General features: G+C 32.6%; 1 protein-coding gene and 1 long non-coding RNA gene across 2 annotated transcripts; both read left to right on the top strand.

Annotated features, from left to right (window-relative positions):
- Positions 1 to 6: 6 nt before the first annotated feature.
- Positions 7 to 6,054, top strand: LOC134244388 (uncharacterized). The gene is made up of 3 exons (XR_009987213.1): positions 7 to 588; positions 842 to 999; positions 2,135 to 6,054. It is a non-coding gene; the product is annotated as an uncharacterized LOC134244388 (long non-coding RNA).
- Positions 6,055 to 9,148: 3,094 nt separating this feature from the next.
- On the top strand, positions 9,149 to 10,886 carry LOC134244386 (E3 ubiquitin-protein ligase TRIM45-like). The gene is made up of 2 exons (XM_062726665.1): positions 9,149 to 9,221; positions 9,647 to 10,886. Exons 1-2 carry the CDS (start codon positions 9,163 to 9,165, stop codon positions 10,647 to 10,649), a joined length of 1,062 nt encoding a protein of 353 aa, XP_062582649.1. The 5' UTR covers positions 9,149 to 9,162; the 3' UTR covers positions 10,650 to 10,886.
- Positions 10,887 to 19,853: the final 8,967 nt, after the last annotated feature.

Genomic DNA, 19,853 nt, shown 5'->3' with positions numbered 1-19,853 from the left:
GCATGCAGCCTCGTTTTCGGTCACAACACGATCCCCCTGCAGTTCTATTTTTATGGCACTGCTCCTGGGTTTGGCGCTCCACTCATATTTACTTACATCATTTTGGCAATTCCAAGTATATATTTAAAGAGAAATGAAAATGAATTCAATGAATCCAGCACCAATTGTTAAGTGTTAATTTTTTGGAAGTATTCAAGAATTTTGATGAAATATGGATCATGATACACAAAGAGACATAAAAAAAATGCTTTTATATAAACCTGGTAGAAACGAAAAAAAAATGTCCGATTTATTATATGGATGATATTTAAAATGTGTTTTTGACATGATTCCCTTTTAAAAAATGAAAATACCATTTTGTATTTCAATCCGCTAATTTGTTCACACAAGTTCTGCTTTAAGGGCAGAAGAGAGGGAAAACTGACAATACATCGTAATAAATGAGAATTGAATTGAGATTAGCTGATTTCAGAGAGATTTCAGTGACAATGACGTAATCACCCTTTTCTGGTTTTTAGTTTCCAGGGTTTCAGCCGGCTAAGAATGCATAACAAAGGCGGATCTCCCGTAGCGTTTGTAGAATTTCAGGTAAGTGATTTATTATTGTAGTTAACTGTTCTATTGTTATGAACTGACCTCAGATTTGATTTCAACTTGTAAAATATTACGGAAAGGACGGTTTTTAGAAAAAAATATTAAAAAATCCAAAACGTGCATAATATTAGCACACCTTGCACACAAATGACTGAAGGAATTTTACAGGGAAAAAGTGACTTTAAACAGAGAGTTATCTCTCTTAGCGAAGGGCTGATGAACCTTAACGTATTTGTTTTTATAACAGGATGTGAGACAAGCTGCCGAGGCTATGGGGCGGCTACAGGGCTTCGTCCTTCTTTCTTCAGATCGAGGCGGAATCCGCATCGAGTATGCTAAAAATAAAATGGGGGAGGTGGTGAGTGGACTTTAATGTTTCCCCACCCACCTACCGATAATATGCAAGTAAGAAGTTTTATTTATAGACATAGCGCCATCATCCACTGCTTGCTGCACCTTAAAAGCCAGGCAAGGGAGACAACGGTGTCTTGGACAAGTAACTGCTTTAACAGAAACAGGGGGACAGTTTATAATTTTTCTATAATAATTGTTTTGAAAAAAATGCTCATTAAAATTTATAAATCAATTGTGGGGGAGACGGTGTTATGTAATTTTGATTTTGTATTATTTAGAATCAAGTTTTTAGTCGAAATGAATGGAAATCTCAAATATCGTAACTGAGTTATATAAATCAATTTTTAGAATTTTTACATGGAATACAAGATTGAACATTAATTTGGTGAGCGGTAGTGATAAGTTAGGGTTGTGAGTTACCTTCTCCTGCTTGGCTTGGATAGTATTCACTCTTAACTGCATGAATGGAAGGGAAGTTGGTATAACTATGTAATCTGAAGGGAGATAATACAAATTATTTACAACTCCCTCAGTTAAGATCTACCTATTTGATTTTGCATGTACTGAACTTTAGATACAACTCTAAAACACGTTTTAAGAATATCAAGAAGGCAAGTTGAAACCTGTAAAATTTAGATTTGCTGAAATAGTACCGGGTATTTCATATACAGCTCAGTTGTATAACCAATCATCTCAGCTTGTTTAATCACGTGTCACAGCAGTGCACTACATTGTCATTTCAAACGCCCTGCATGTAATTACTTTACAAATTATCGATATATTTTTGCAGTAATAAGTTATTCTTGATAATCTTAGCAAAATTTTAAAAACGGAAATTATCAAAATAGTAAAGGAAAAAATTAAGTATACAATGAGACATCTTTTGGTTGGTGTGAATTTATTGTTACATGTAGAAACATAACAATGCTGCGAAATGAGGCTGCGTTATTTGATATTGCACTCAGATATATTTTTTTTCTGTCTATCATACATGTATAAATCAGCATTAAATTTCTAAGACGGTCATTGGTAGAAAAAAGTTCAGTTACTTTTCATAAAATTATAGATATAGCATCAATTTGTGTGCCCCTTATTTAAGGACCTCAAAATTACAATCAATATTTCGAACACTGCCAGAAAAAAAACCCACGTTACACAGAGATTTAAATTTGTTTTTGTTTCACAGGGAAAGAAGGACGAAGCACTCGGTCAATCCCCAGTGGGCGTGACAACGATTTTCTCATGAATATTCATATGGTTGTGTTTTCATAGGAACACCTTTTTTTCTCTCTTGTCTACTTGAGGACCCTCGTCTGTGATGATGGAGATGTAACATTTTATTTGGAGTAAATTTTTTTTCATTCTTTGATAAAAATCAACGTCTCATAATGTTTGATTGATTGTTTTTTTGTCATTTTATTTATACTATATATAGTAACGGAGGTTTTTTTTCGGTATATCTGTTTATCAATGAGATATTATACATATAATTATATGCGTATACAATATGTTTCTTGACATTGTAGATAATTCATGTTACTTAATGTTTATTGTATATTTGATATTATCTATGTAATGAAATTGAACGCATATTTATATATATGCATAAATTAATAGATTGATGGTGATTGGAGAGTCAAGGTCAGCTGATGTCAACGTCACAAGATATGTGATCCAACAAAACATCACAAAATCTGAGTCTTGAATACATTAAGAATGCTCATTATATACTGATTGAAGCTAATCTAAAAAGACACTATTTTGAATTCAAAAGAGAATTGATTTGTTAATTTCCAGTCTCTACCATGTCTCACATAGATGAAGAATGTTGAGGAATCGTTGTTGAACACGTGACATGACGTCAGCTGATCTACTTTTGTTGGCATTTTGACCCTCTGGGTGTGTGTGTCAGGTTTATTATAACGTATTCATTATTTTGCTGTGATGTAAGGTTATTTATTATTGATGTTTACATTTTTGTCAATTTCCCAGGGAGTTTTTAAATCATGTTTCCCCCTGTTCTTTCTTCGTCAGAATTGTCAATTTTATTGACCTTATGGATTTCCTGTGAACAAATCATTTTTAAAATCTGGGAACCCCAAACTGATTTTTTTTCATCATTGAGCTGCTAAAAGTTAAGATATAAATAAAACATAACGTGCATCACAAGAGCTTAATTTAAAAAATGCATGTTATATTCATACAAATCCATTTTTTTCACTGAAAATTTGTAAATTCATAACATTAACAAAGTTTCAGGTCATAAAAAGTTCAATTGGACATGTTTAAAAACCATCTGAAGTAGAATATCAGATTTTTTAAAAATAAATTACCATCAAGCAAGAAACTCGACTAATTAGAGTAATAGTAAGTACAGTAAAACTTTGTCATAAGGGAATAACTGGAACTTCTCGAAGTTTGCTTCCTTAATTCCTGGTAAGGATTAAAATAAATATCATTAAAGTATCTTATCAAACGAGCTATCGTAATAAGAGGTTTCCTTTTAAGCAGATTAGCTATATTATAACAGACTTCAGATGAACAAAGTAATAAAAACGCGTCCGTCCATGCATCTCAGACATATCTTACAATAGAGTTGTCTTTTTATCAGCACAAAACACGGTCATTTAAGCTGTAGAGTATATGATGTATCTTTTTTTTTTATATTCCACTTTTGTTCCCTCATTTTATTTTTCGTTTTTTTTTTTAGCTTTGGACTGTCAAATAAAAAAAAAATAAATGAAATTTTAATCACATTCGTTAAGGTATTCTGCACCTGTGTTTTAAACGCATAACTGTGTTCGAGTCATTTGATCTCAAAATTGCTACTTGTAATGTTCTCAGAGAAGTAAAATACGACAGATTTTTGGGTCATTAACCCCCTGTGAATTGTTCTTCAACAGCAATATTGTGTAGACTGCTAAACTGCACCGATGCACTTGTTAAAGAAATCAAACAAGATCACGTGATTGTAACCCCAACCCGTGTTTTAAATATAAATCGGCACATCCCTTAGAATTTTTTAAATAACAAAATGACACAGTCCAGCAAAAACACATATTTTCTTTTCTTTTTTCTGAGTTCATCATTCAAGGTTTCACTTACCAACGAGGATTGTACAGAAAGTTAACATTCCATTTTAAGCCAATTTCCCCCTTTTACACCATGACATTGGATGAACACTTCCTAAAGGTATCTAGATATATTTCCCAGACTTTGTTCTTACGTCACAACACTGTTGCGTCATACTACTTTTATAACGTCACAGTTCACTGTAAGATTTGTTCCGTTGTTTTGTTTTTTTTTTCTAAATCGCACCTTCAGTAAAAATACACCCTTTTTAGTTGAGCTTGTCTACTGAAATTAATAATCTGTGTATTATTTTATTTATGATAAATAATAGTAATTTATTGTGTGTTTTAAAATTACATGTCGGTAGGCTAGAGTTATGGAATTAATATGGAGTTTTCGCAAAAAGTCGACAAATATGCAAATGTTTCTAAATTTATGTTGTTGATTCGTAATAGTGCTGTAGAATTGATGAATGGAATGTGTGATTGTTATTATTATAATGTTGTATGTATCTATTTGCGTGTTGACCAATAGGATCACTTGTTACGAAATAATGCTTATTATCAATTTTATATATATTGCTTATATGAATTTTGATTGTCTGTCTCATATTAATGTGTTACTACGAAATCCAGTGATTAATCATTGAGGATTGACCAATCAAATATAACACCTAAATTGATTGACCAATCAAATAACTTGTTTTAGATGTGGTTGATTTGATTGACCAATCAAGGAAAGATTATAGACAAGGCTAAATCTACTTTGAGCATAATCATACCTTAGTTTATAGAGGGCTATAGTCTTGTTACACAGGGTATAAAAATCTAGGTATTGCTCCATGGACATTTCACAATCAACTTCAACTTGCGATCAAATTTTCTGCTCTTTATAAGTGTTAAATACTCATTACTTTTTGCAATATCTGTATGATCAGGCCACACAATTTTTTTTTTATTGAAAGATAGAACAAAGGGAGGTAATAATCGAAATATCAAAAAACAAGGGTTGTACCAGGGAATTTATTATATGCAGAGCCCCTTAAAATGCAAATTATTCTATGCAGTAGTTGATTCAAAGTTTTGTATAGTATCGGTAAAAATATGTCTTGAAATTCGAAAATTCACCGACTCTGTAGTTTAAATTGCAAACAATAGAATGTGAAGGATTTGTGAATTTACAGGGTATCTGTTTTTATTTCACCTTTTTGCGAGAATTGCAATCCAGGAATAAGATTTCTGAACTGTTAGGTAAAATTTTAGTTAAAAACTATAATCTTTTGAATTCGGATAAATTCTTTTTTATTTCACTACAATGAATTTTTTTATATTTTGGAAAAATGAATTTTATGTAAATGGAAGTATGAAATACTTTGCTTCCTCCTCAAACATTTTAACTTTAAACTGATAATTATAACATACAAGAAACACTGTTCGTATGCAATATTCGTTTTTACAGAAATATGTAGTGACATTAGCTATAGTCAATTTCATTCTATTTGTGTATGACGTCATTGGTAGTGGGTTTTATGTAGACTTTTTGTGTCTGAAGGACGTTAAAACTTTCAAGGTCACGCCAGGGTAGTCCTGATGCTTTAGTCTATTTTTAGATAATGAACAAAATACAAAATGTAGCATTTGGTCAGTTATGTCACAACACAGTTCTGTTTCCATCGTAACTCTTTTTTCTTTATAGCCACATGCAGTGCAATGACTGTTGTTTTGCTCAAGAACTTTATTTAATAGAAATGTGTTATAACTTTAGAAAATATTGTAAGTGGGACATTTTACTAATACTTTACTTGTGGAATCTTCTATAGATTAGACGAAAGGGCATTATAATGCTATCTTAACATCGAAATAGTCATGTTCTATTTTCCCATGATGCTTTGATTTCCCACATTGCAATAGACAGGAAGTTTTCTAAAGTATTAGTGTTACGCCATTGATGTACATCGTAGTTTTTGGGTCACGTGACTCTATTTATGTAAATTATATCATACATGTCTTTACATGGAATAAACGACCAACGTCATTTCTTTTGTTGTGTTTATTTGTCCTCTAACCTGTATGGAGGGTTTCTGTAGGTATTCTTGTCCCAATTCGATCCTTGAAAACTGGCTGGGTCAAAATTTAAGATGTTTGAAAACTCATATGATCTCTGAGATCACCATGTTACCATAAGTTATAGGCTGAGACCAAGATTAAAGAGGTATACAGTATGTATGGTAATTGAATTATCAGTTTACCACTCTGTTAAAAACAAGAAAAGTACAGATAATTCAAAAATACTAGGGCTGTCACGGGTACCCGAAATGACCCGGAACCGCGGAACAATTAATTCGGGTCGGGTACGGTTCCGTTTTTCTGGAATTCGGTTCGGTTCCGATTTGTATAATAGAGTAGATTTTACTATAAAATGGCGTCAAAAACGATCGAGAGTTTTGTTAGTAAATTGTCATTAAAAGGCAGGGTTTCAGATTGGCGTCGGCCATTTGCCAATAAAAGTTTACCTGCCATGTTGGCCTATAAGTTTGACACTGAACAGACACAATGGCCGATTATCTTCTGTATGTAAAGGCCAGTCGTATAATTTTTCCTCCATTCAGATCCGATTGTTTTTCTCTACTTTCTGCAACTGCCGATTCAATCAGCCAATGACATTTTGGTATAAATTAATAGATCTTGACAAACTACTCTATAATTTTATTTCCAAACCCAACTGCAAGGAGCATAAAGTAGTGATGAATGTTTAAAACATCGAAGGAATCCATGCCATGTTGTTATTTTTACCGCCATGATTGAATATGGGGTCGGACTAATAGCAGGAAACGGACAATGTTGCAAGGTTTTACTAAGGGAAAAAAATAGTCTAGGTAATCTTTAAACGTAATTATACATTGAATATCATCAGAGATACAAGTTTAATTTTTAAATTACTATTTTTAAAAATTGTAATCCCAAGAAATAAATACATTTACATGTAATGAAAGGTGGGACTAATATAAGTTAAATACCCATTGAATGGAATAAAAAAAAAAAATTCCCATTCTGTTTCAATATATTAATTTTAATAATATTTCCACCTTATTAAAAGGAAAATTAATATACATGTTTGAATATTTTATGTAATAAAATGACTATTTTGTAAAAGTCTGACAGAAATCTGAGTTAGTTTAACTTTTCCATTGGCCTAAATAATTTTAGGAAGTTTAGGACAGAATGGCCTATAACTTTTTTTGGTAAATATGCCAGATGTCCTATAGTTACTTATTTCAATCTGAAACCCTGAAAGGTGATTTAAATAATTTGGTACAGTTGTTGTCAAGTCAGGAGGCTACTTTAAACTAGTTATAATGTTGCAATTTCTAAGATTAAATGAGAATATTCTTTTTATTGTTGAAAATAATACAAATCATGAGCTTTTCATCCATTACCTACCCGACCCGAGAAACCCGAAACCGAACCTCAAAAAATCAGAACCGACCCGACCCGAAAAATTTTGGAACCGTGACAGCCCTAAAAAATACCCTTGTTTAACGAAAAGTTCAGATTTAAACTGAATTCGATTGTAGAACAAATTCATATCCACCACGAAATGTAAGAAAAAATACATGCATAAGTACTCTTTAATTCTTGATCCACGAAATCAAATCCCCACGAACCAAGATATTTTCCTAAAATCACGAAAGTTTGACCCCACGAAAATATGTGATTTTACAGAAAGTAATCAGAAATTATAGAGCTCGCCTAAACGAATGTTGGGATAAAAGCTCCATTTCTGGCAATATACATGTATAGACATTCACAGTATAAAGAAATGCTAGATCCAACATAGGCAATAATTCCTTAAGTTTGCGTCCTTTGAAGTATCGGACATGAACGTTTTACGACTGAGCCAAAGGGAACCTATTGAGCATTTTGTGATAAATGCTCTATATTTCTGGCACAAATACATTCACACGATATAAAGAAATCTCGATATTTGGCCATATCAGAATCAGACCCTGTCGGCCAAAGCAGCCAGTTTACAAAATGGCATTAAGGAGTCAAAAATTACATTTATCTTTCCAACTATATGCCACATGACTATTTGGTCAACATAGGGCTAATTGTTTTTAGAAACAGAGAACTGCATCAACACATGAAACTGTTCACTTCTCCCGAAAGTGCAGGTCAGATCTACCACCCAAAGCAAGCCTGGTAGTGTACATCCCTTGCTAAGTCAACCATGCAAAGGTAAACATAGTGCTTTATAGATACTTGGAAACATAGAACTGCTTCAAAAACATAAACCGTTCACTCATTCAGAAAATATAGATTAGAACAAGCCACTGAAGCAAGCCTGGTAGAGTGTATCCTTAGATATATCCTCCATGTAAGTTTGGACAACAAAAGACTAATATTTACTTGGAAAAAGGATCTGAACATAAACTTGAAGCTGTTTACTCAACTGGAAAAAAGTAGCTCAGATCGAGTATGCCGAGCAAAATTGGTGATCATCTAAATATATTGGTCAGCATAGGGTTTATAGTTACTTGGATATTGGACCTGCACCAAACACATCACCTGCACCAAAAACGTAACCGGTTCCAAAATTAAAAACATACCCTTTCTTGAAATTACGATACCAGAGTCCTTGGCTGGAAAACTGAAACATAGAAGAAAGGTATATGTTATTTTTATTTCAGTTTGAAATATCATTAATTGTACATGTTTGTTTATATTCCACATCATATTAGCAATATACTCAAGTAAGTGGAAAGAACTTGTTAGGGATTCTAAAAGAATTCAATTTTGAATTGCATTCCTAATATTGTAAGATTTAACAAAATGTTTAAAGCAATGTCTAATTGTATTAAAGTTAATAAAAATTGAAAATGTTTTATTAAAAATTTGTTGGAAATTGCAACATTTAGAAACATTTAAAACAAAATTTCTCGAAGGAGGCCACTGAATATTGACTATGGGAGGACATGGGGACACCCCGTTCCCATGCCCTTCCCCTTTGACCCTAACCCCCCCCCCCCCCCCATGAACTTCAAAATCAGCCACTGGCACATAACAATATTTGGCTAAGCACACTATTGAATTTATACGAATGTTACAGTTCTCGAGTTAATATTTCCTACTTTCGTTTTGCATGATATTAATAGCACGTTTCAGTGACAGAAAAGGTTCCTGTGGACAGCTTGGGCGCAGGTAATGCCTTTAAAATCTCTAATTTATGTAAATTACTGCATGCTAGATCTGTATACATTCCAAAAATACATATATATAGAATTTGTTTTCGAGTTTTCTGTGTTTTTTCTATATTACAAGTGAGTCACGAAATGATTGCCGTCGATTTTTCAAAAGGTCATTAAAATTCTCAAAGGTGGATTCTCCTTTCAAAGTTGATTTGCATGATTGAATACAATAGAATAATATTGTTTATGATTCAATAAATATAAAATGTTTAGACCGTAATATAGTCTAGCATAATTCTAAACGTGTTGCTTTTATACGTTTTATAATTTATATGTGACTACTTGTGTTACTTATTTAAGCACACTTGCATATAATTCCTTAACAATATTACATTGTCGATCAGCATTATTATGTAAGGTTGTGCTGACTTTTTTCAGATCAAATGATAAAATGGCAACAGCTATATCTTCTGCTCAGCATTATGTTGAATGCGAACATTGTGAAGAAAACCCTGCCCAGTTCCTTTGTAAAACATGTCCTGGTCATCTCTGTGAATCCTGTAAAGCAGAGCACGAGAAAAGAAAAATAACTTCAAACCACGAAATTATACATTTGCATAAAAATAAGGAGGGAACCATGGGCCTACTTTACTGTGGGAAGCATACAGTTAACAAATTAGAGTGGTACTGTTCTCCTTGCAAGGAGCCAGTGTGTTCCAAATGTCTTATGGAATCTCACAATGGACATAAATTGCACGATTTGGCAGCAACCTACCAAGAAATCATAGGTAAACTAAATGAGGAAAAGAAAGAAATAGAAGGAGTACTTTTACCAAAATATAGAGAAATGTTATCTAAAGAGAAATCTAAAAAAACAGAGATAAAGAAGAGAACGAATGAAGTTAAGAAACAAATAGAAGATCACACAAAATCAATAATAGAGAAGGTCACAATGCTGAAAGAGAATGCTTTACAGGATTTACAAAAAGAAGAAAAGACGGTCCTAAAATCAGTTGAAGACACAGAGCATGAAATTGAAAGGAGAATTGAAACACTCTGTAGACTCAATGAAGACATCACCAATAATGTGGGAGCAAATCCTGGAATTGTATTTTTCAAGAATATTGACATTAATACCTTGCAGGATATGCAAGGACTTCCATCTACAGATGATTACAAACTTATTGACTTTAAACCTGGTGATCTTTTCATATCAGAAAATCACTTCGGAAAATGTCCAAAATTTTCAAAGTCGAAGGAATCTAACTTGCAAACTGAGGAATTGTCAAAGAAAAAAAAAATTGAAAAAATGAAGAAACAAATAGACGACTTGCAGCTAAAACTGGCAACAGAAAAAAATGGGATTAGTCGCATACTTATCCAAATGCAGATTGATAGGTCAATAATGTCACTTTCAGAATTTGAGAGAGCAAATAAATGATAAGTTGATTTCAAATGGTTACCCGTTAGTTTTGTCTTTACCACTGAATACAGGCAGTTTCTTCCGTCACTGTTAGACTTTCCTTTTACCTGTAAATATTTAGTTTTTTTTAGCTTACCTGAGCCGAAGGCTCAAGTGAGCTTTTCTGATCAAAATTTGTTGTCATTGTTGTTGTTGTCGTCGTTGTAAACTTTTCACATTTTCATCTTCTCCTCAAGAACCACTGGGCCAATTTCAACCAAACTTGGCACAAAGTATCCTTGGGTGAAGGGGATTCAAATTGTTCAAATGAAGGACAACGCCCTTTTCCAAGGGGAGAAAATCATGATTTACAGAAAAATTATTGGCATTTTTGAAAAATCTTCTCCTAAAGAACCACTGGGCCAAGAAAGATGAAACTCGTGTTGAATCATCGTCGGGTAAAGTAGATTCAAGTTTGTACAAGTCATGACCCCCGGTTGTAGGGTCGGGCCAAAATGGCCGATCAAAGTTTTACATACGAATATATAGGAAAAATCTTCTTATCAAGAACCACTGGGCCAGGGAAAAATGAAACTCATGTGGAATCATCCTCAGGTAGTGTAGATTCAAGTTTGTTCAATTCATGACGCCCGGTTGCAGGGTAGGGCCAAAATGGCCGATCAAAGTTTTACATAGGAAAATATAGGAAAAATCTATAAAATCTTCTTCTCAAGAATCACTAGGCCAGGGAAAAATGAAACTCATGTGGAATCATCCTCAGGTAGTGTAGATTCAAATTCGTTCAAGTCATGACCCCCGGGGGTAGGGCGGGGCCAAAATAGCCGATCAAAGTTTTACATAGGAATATATAGGAAAAATCTTTAAAAATCTTCTTCTCAAGAACCACTGGGCCAGGGAAAAATGAAACTCATGTGGAATCATCCTCAGGTAGTGTAGATTCAAGTTTATTCAAGTCATGACGCCCGGTTGCAGGGCAGGGCCAAAATGGCGGATCAAGTTTTTACATAGGAATATATAGGAAAAAAATCTTTAAAAAATCTTCTCAAGAACCATTGAAACAGGAAAGACGAAAGTCATGTGAAATTATCCTCAGGTAGAGTAGATTCAAGTTTGTTCAGTTCATGACCCCCGGGGGTAGGGCGGGGCCAAAATGGCCGATCAAAGTTTTACATAGGAATACATAGGAAAAACCTGAAAAAAATATTTTTCTCAAGAACCATTGAAAAAGGAAAGATGAAACTCATGTGAAATTATCCTCAGGTAGTGTAGATTCAAGTTTGTTCAAGTCATGACCCCGGGGTAAGGGTGTGGCCAAAATTGCCGACCAAAGTTTTACATAGAAATATAAAGGGAAACCTTTTTAAATCTTCTTTTCAAGTATTTCAAAGCTAGGATTAGTAATATTTGTATAGAATCATCCTCAGGTAATATAGATTCTAGTTCGTTCAAATTATGATCCACTTGGGGGTTAAAATTCAACCCCCCCCAACTTGAATTAACTTTCAGTTCTGATCTGATATGTGTTTTTTCCTAGCTGATGTGCTCAGGTGAGCGCTGTGGCCCCTGGGCCTCTTGTTGTATATGAATTTACTTGAATGAATTATAAATCGAGTTTGCAATTTACATATAAATAGTTGAAAAAAATAGCAACAAAGAAGATGGGCGGATAAGGCGGGCAGAATGCCTATAGGGATGTGTCAGACTCTGTGATATCTCTTATTTCAAACTCACCAGGATATTGTATCGACGTAGGAATGGAAATTGACATTGTTAATTTACAATACGTCGTCGATATATCTAAATGTCGAGTTGAAGGCCATAGCAAGTGTTTTCCTCTTTTCATACATAACATTTTGCAAAAAGCCTGCTTCATTTGAGTGTAAAAATAGGTGTACTATTAACGGAGCGCAGTTGTTATCCATTGCAATTTCAATGGATTGTTGGAAGACCCGGTCTCCAAAAGCCGCATACAAATTGTGAATGAGAAACTCAGGTATCTTATTATGTCAAATTTAGAGTACGTGTGTAGTAGAGGTACTTTTCTTTGAAATAATAAAAGTTGGATTGATTTTAAATGGCATAAAATAAATAAAAGATATAAATAATATTAACTAAAGAAAGTATTAAATAAGTTATAATTAAATGATAAGTTTTTCGTTAAAGTCTATTCTTTCCTTCTTTACTAACTTGGATATTTAGTGCTATAGATATACACCCCTTTGGATCCACACCTGTACATACACTTTTACATGACCACACACATATCTATTGGTCAAGGTTTGAAATGCTTAGTTTTCATTGGTCAGTGTTTTGGTCTTTGTGGTGTAGTGAGTTTTATTCAGTTTAGACTCTAGAACTCTTATTTCATATGGAGAAGACGTAGTTTACTTTGTTGCTGATTTTGTATTATTTCCTAAGACCTTGAGACCTAAGATAATTCCTGAAATGTAAGTTTTTTACTTGTTAATAATCTAAATAATTATTTATTTTGATAAAGGTATTTGTATAGAGCAAGTCCTTATTATTACATTTATTGTACATAGGTATCTCCATATATAACGAATAAGTAAACTTGCATTGGAGAAAGTTAAGTTCCATAAATTGGTATGTCTATCTTTATATTTTTATGATTTGTAAAGAAATATCAAAGAAAGATAACTCTTCACAAGTTTGTGAAGTGTAATAGTGTTATTAGAGTTATTTCCCTTATATCATGTGTAAAGTATATTTCTTGTGTATTATCATAGTAAATAATGATAATTAATTGTAAAAGGGAAGACAGATTATTTTGTTATATTTTATAATCGGAATGTTTAATTGAAATACTATTTTGTACATATTTTATGACGCAATTTGTATATTGCAGGACGTCGTTATTATATTCCATTATTCCAATCAGCTAAAGATATCAGCAAAATAAACGTATAAATTATCAACTGGTGTTTTCCATCATATTGCCGGGAATACCCGCTACACGTGTGTAAGCAATCAGGTTGTATATAAACAAAATAATTTTGCAAATAATTCACGTAAATTAACGAGTTCCAATTTGTATTTAAAAAGCACCTGTCAATGATGTAAGAAAAAAAACCCTAGACTTTAATTTATCATTGGAAATGGATGCGTATAAACTTGAAAAGTTGTAGGTTTAAGCTGTTGATTTTGGAAAAAAATCATGTGATTTCAAATTTTCCAAAAGTTCTTTGGAATTTCTGATTCACACCACTTCTTGAATATATTGTTGCACGGTACTCTAGAAGATTTTCATTTCATTCTTCAAGCCAAAAATACCAGATACACTGTACACTGATTTTGATGTTACTTTTAAGATATGCAATCAAATATATGTTGAAAAGGATTATAGTACATAAAAAACTCCCCTTATTTAAATTTGAAGTATGAAAAAAATATCAGTATACACAGATATAAGGTTTTATAGTATTAGAAAAAGTAGGGAGTCAAATTTCTATGGGGATTATTTTCAGTGTGTATGGAGTCGTAGAATTACTGGAGTCTTGAATGTTTTTCTACAATCGAAAAAATGACCCTAACTGTCGTAGAATATTGACCCGGGGTCATTTTCCTATGTAGAAAAATGACCTCCTGGACAATACTTAGTATTCTACGGGGTCACTTTTCGTCGTAACACCGGCATACGGTGACGTCTCCATATGTGTGAAAAATTTTCGTGAGGGACGTTAAACAATATACAATCAACCAATCTTCTGTACTTTTTTGTGATGACCAATCTTCTCCATGGCACCTGATCCCAACGCTGATGTTTTGGAAGTCCTTGTTTGCTCTGCTCCTATTTTGTATTGTTTTACCACTTTTGATATTGAATACTGTTGTTGTGAGATGTATATTGTTTCATTATGTATATAATTAGTAACATTAAGTTTCTTGAACATTCCAGAGTGGTCAACATGTTTGGTCATTTTATCTAGATTATTCTTAAATTTTGTGTATGTCCAGATTGTTCCAGTAATATCATGTTTTAACAATTTCTAGAATATTCTAGATTTATATTACTGTATAAATACCCTGTCAATTCGATGCATTTACAATACTTTTTTGTATAAGCACTATTGAGATATAGATGGGATATATTTTCACTGGGACATTGTGTGCAACAACGGACACTCTGATGTATGTATTTTTAGATTCTTGCTAAGTTTGTACTTTATGTTTGATATATTTATTAGATATTACTGTAAATAAATTATTGTTAAGTTTAAATTGTGTTATTGATCTTTAATGGCATTTGGGGTAATTCTGACCCATAACACTGTTCGTTATCTCCATATTCTTCCTTGTCTAAGGTCTCGTATTCTCCTTTTTACAATGGTAACTTTCACTATGATCTTCCCTGTATGGTCTTTTATTTGCTTCTAAATTTTACCTATTCTTTTAGAAAAATCTGTTTCTCTGGCTTCTTCCTTTAACAGGCGATCCTAGTATATTTGTAGTTATATTACCTCTATTTGGTGTTTATCTCAATGAAGTTAAGCTCTCATTTATCGTACGCTTCATCCAGGCTTTCAACCGTGTGCCCTGTGTGTCCTATATGTCTTTGGTTACGAAATTTAGAACATACTGGTTTCTGACAGAGTAAACAGAAAAAATAGCATACATGTTTGATGGACAGTCCATTCAATAATTTCTGTCATTCTTTTATCTCGTATGATTTGGCAAATCTTCTCTTCTCGTGCTTTGCAGTGCAAGTCATGCAGATGTACCAAACACATGTCTTGCTTACGAATTTTGCTCGATAAACTTCACAAACTTCACACACTACATGTTGAGCAGAACGACTGCATTCTTCCATCATTTTACTTTTGACCTCTCAAGAATTAAATGTTTGTAAAATACATGTTTTTAAATTATTTATTTTGAATACCCTTTTAATTAGACTTTGTACTATTTTTGATATAATTAGGAGCAAAATGTCCTTTTGTCTAAAACAATGGAAGCATTAACAACTAAAACCAGCATGCATTGCTCTTAGTTCAGAATTTAAACCATGTTCGTTTCTGTTCTTTTGCAATTGTTATATAAATTATCACACTTACATGATAAATACACAATTATTCCGCTAAATGATTAGGACAACTAATTATGCTCAAATAATTGTATGACAGCTGATGATGTAATTTTTCACATTACGCTTAAATGCTCGTAGAGATTGGGAAAGTCTAATGTGTTGGGAAAGTTTATTCCATTAAAGTACACCTGAGTACTGTAAAGAGGTCTTGAATACGTATGTACGAAATTTTGGTAATTTAAGATCATAATTAGTTTCAGATCGCAGGTAATAGGAAGTTGAAGAATGAAATTCAAATAAGTTCTAAAGATATTCGGGAGTCATTCCGTTGAGCATTTTGTATAATAATATGTATTTGTACAGATCGACTAGCTCATAAATAGTTAATCATCGATATTTTTCAAATAGTAGTTTAGAAGAAGAATCAGGACTTGTGTCAAGAATAATCCTTGCTGCCCTTTTTTGTAATTTTAATTGTCTCTCCATGTCCTGCTTGTGGGCATTTCCCCAAACAGTCAAACAATAGTTAATAGATGGTAAAATATAAGCATTGTAATATAGTTTCCTGGTATGGAGAGGGAGGAATGACTTACTTCTTTGAAGAGTAAATAAACATTATAATTTATGGTTTTCAAACCGAATCAATATGATTCGCATACTGTAACTTAATTTAATATGTAAACCAAGAATTTTTCAGTTTTAACCATTTCAATTGTTTTGTCTGAGGCATATGAAATTGGATTTTTTAGTTTTGATTTTCTCTGCTGTGTTCTCATTAGTATACGTTTTGTTTTATCTACATTTAATACGATTTGATTTTAAACACTCCATTTCTCAACTTCACAAAGATCTGAATTTAGTGTATTTTTTATACATCTTGCATTATTATTATTAGAATACAGAGTAACATCTTCAGCAAACATATCAACATTTGAATTGTATTCCATTGCATTAAGCAAACTTTCTGTTAGTCTTGTAAGGGAAGTTTGACAGGAATGAAGTTCCCTAAAACCCCGACTGGGATTGTGTTAGTAGATCAAATTCATTATTGAAATCTTGTGTTTGCTTAGCTACATGTTTTTCTATCAATTTAGATATAGTTGGTAGAATTGAAAGTAGGGGACAACAAAATATAAAAGGAAAACAAATCTCGTGTATGTCAATGATATCAAAAAGCCTGGAAATGAAAAGAATTGATTTTGTTAATTTCAATCGAAAAGAATTATACTAATGAATATTGTTTATATATACATGTGATAAAATATGAATGAATAATGAATAATGATATATAAATGAATTTGAAGTATGTTTCTTTATTTCATAATTTTCATACATTGTTCCTAAGTTATAATAAGATTTGAATGATAAAGTATAGATAACAATGCCCGATTTTGTGAAAGCATAAATGTCCAGAGGGCACAAGATCAGCACCCCTGGAAAGAAGCCATTAGATGCTTGTGAAACCGTACGCATTACATAAGGCGTTTCTGGGTTTTAAAGCAGAAAGTGCCTTGCACATTGTCGATGCAGACATCGCATAATATTTGACAAACTTATTAAGATGTTATTCGTTCTCTTGTGACCGTCAATATAGGATGCAAACTCATCCTTAGCTCTTTATCTCACCTTTGAAATTTCCAGGGGTTGTATTTACTGGTATTTCATTACTGTAATCTGTGTTACTGAAGGTCAAAGAATTGCATTGTTTATATTTTTTTAAATAATTGTCTCTTCATTATTCTGCCAGCGTGCAAGGCTGGACCTTATTTCCATATCTTTGTTCTTTGAAAAGCAAATTCCACCCTCTTTCTTATAATGCAATAGGCATAAGGAGGCCTTAAACAAAGCAGCCATAACAATGTTAATCTGTATCTCCATTTTGTAAAAAGAGAAGATATCTATGGAAGTCCTCAATATCACCATATTCTTCACAGCACGTAACAGGAGTTTCTCGTCTCTTTCACTTCATCTCCATTATGTCTTCTTTTGAGAGAAATTTTGGCGAATCACCAAAATTTCCTTCGTTTACAATTTGATCCAAATCACCAGGTTGAAAATCCTCAACACTGAAATCAGATGAACAAGGAAATATTAGCATTTACTTTAATTCCCAACACTTTATTGTTTTCGAAAATACAATACATTGATTAGCCCCTAATTTATGCAATAAATCATTATTGATATAGCTCAGCGTATTAATCCGCCTTTCTATTTATTTTTTTTTCTATCTATTTTCTATCTCTAATACATTTTTGTGCCTTGTGTTCTTTTTATTTCTCAAGCTGAGCTTTAATTCAATCGAAAACATTTTCAAAGCGTTTGACTTTGTGTCCTGCTTGGGTTTCTTCACGTCATTTATTACAAAATTTAATTAACATTGCACGAAGGTGTTATTTCCGAAACAGTAAGCAAATATATCTGTTTCAAATACAAAATTACGAATACAGCAGCGAATAAGATTAGAATTTAGAATCTAGAAATGTTCCTTTTTTATTCGACTATTTATGATACGAACAAACTCGATCGCCGCAATATTCACTTCTTTCTGTCCACTTTGACAATTTAAATATATTAGTCTTCATTAATAACATTAATGGATATACATTTTTGAAAAAAAATACTTTATCTACAGTAGTTGGCCATAATTTAGTTCCCAAAATGGCCGCCGTAGTTTCCGTAACTCGGTTTGGCGATAATATTTCGTCTCTTGGTTTCTAAATACGGTAAAAATTCCAACCTTTCTGCATCTGAATAAAAGCACAAACATCGATATTGGGTTTTTAATTTATCTTCTGAATTCTATTTCCAGTCGTCTGCTAACAAAATGGGTCGCCGTGGCAAAGATTTGAGACCGGAGGTGAGAAAAATCATTGTAAGTTTATCTGAGAAAGGTAATTCTGGCCATAAAATCTCAAAAATCACTGGAGTTAATCCTAGGACTGTAAATCCATTTTTAAAACGAGTGAAAGAAAGGGGAAACGAAGAAAATCTTCCACGAACTGGCAGGCGCCGAAAAACTGACAACAAAGCCGATCGTCGTCTTTTTCGGATGGTACGGGGCAACCGAAGGCAGACCTTGGAAGACCTTACGAATAAATTTAACAACAATTCTGTTGAAAATATTTCTTCTAGGACTGTTAGAAGAAGATTGTTTGAAAATAATTATAAAAGACATGTTGTTTCTAAGACAATCACGATTAGAGGAGAAAACCGATCTCGGCGAATCAGTTTTTGCAGACAGAAATTATGCTAGACGGTTGAAAAAAATTGGTCTTAAGTAATTTTTAGCGATGAAACAAAAGTTGTAATTGGAGAAGAAAAAAAAAATTATGTGTGGAGAAAATCCAACGAACGTTTAATGGGAGAATGCACAGGGATGTTTAAGGATATGTGAACCTGACAAAAAAGTAATTGGAAAATTATAAAATGGGTATCAACAGATAGAGGACAAGTGCCTTGATCAAAAAACAACAATTTTGATATATGTACATGAGTTCGTTTCCATGGCAACAGTCCCTGAAGATGACCATGTTTTCAAAGTTTAAAACGATATAGAAAATCACACTAAAATTAAAGAAAGACATAAAAAACTTAAAAATTGCAGTTCAAATTAATTTATTTGCTATAATATGAAATATTGGTGCATAAACATACTGTTCATATTTTTTCCAATAAAAATAATAGCTAATAAGCCAATAATTACAGTCCGAATTTCCTCTGGCCTCTAAAAAATTGCCTATTTTTTCTCAACATGGACTATAAAAAATGTTATAAAATCACACTTAATATAATTGGAAATTTTATTTTTTAGTTTCATTTTAAAGGAGTGATGTTTAGCTATGTAAAACAGGGAAAAAATTGGCATGTACATGAATTGGATAAAAAGATATGATAATCTGAATTTCCTCTGGCCTTCTCTCAAAAACTGACCGTGAAGCACATTTATCGACAATAATTGCGAAAGTATCAATCAAAAAATTATTCAGTTTAATTTTAAATAAATAATGTGTCAAAATAAAATTAAAAGTCTTACATGTTTATTCTTTTTCATAGATAAAGTATCTGGTATACACATAATTACAGTCCGAATTTCCTCTGGCCTCTAAAAAATTGCCTATTTTTTCTCAACCTTCACTGTAAAAATATTATAAAATCACACTTGATATATAATAATTGGA

This window comes from Saccostrea cucullata, unplaced genomic scaffold (genome assembly GCF_032062105.1).
Source record: "Saccostrea cucullata isolate Sc308-1 unplaced genomic scaffold, CSIRO_AGI_Scuc_v1 ctg2434, whole genome shotgun sequence".
NCBI classification, from domain to species: Eukaryota; Metazoa; Mollusca; class Bivalvia; order Ostreida; family Ostreidae; genus Saccostrea; species Saccostrea cuccullata.
This window is presented reverse-complemented; position numbering and strand designations above follow the sequence as displayed.

Bases quoted from the DNA above. Each gene is read 5' to 3' on its own strand.
- LOC134244386 (XM_062726665.1), top strand. From the start codon at position 9,163: ATGATATTAATAGCACGTTTCAGTGACAGAAAAGGTTCCTGTGGACAG. The intron at 9,222-9,646 runs GTAATGCCTTTA...GACTTTTTTCAG, and splicing joins TGTGGACAGCTTGGGCGCAG to ATCAAATGATAAAATGGCAA.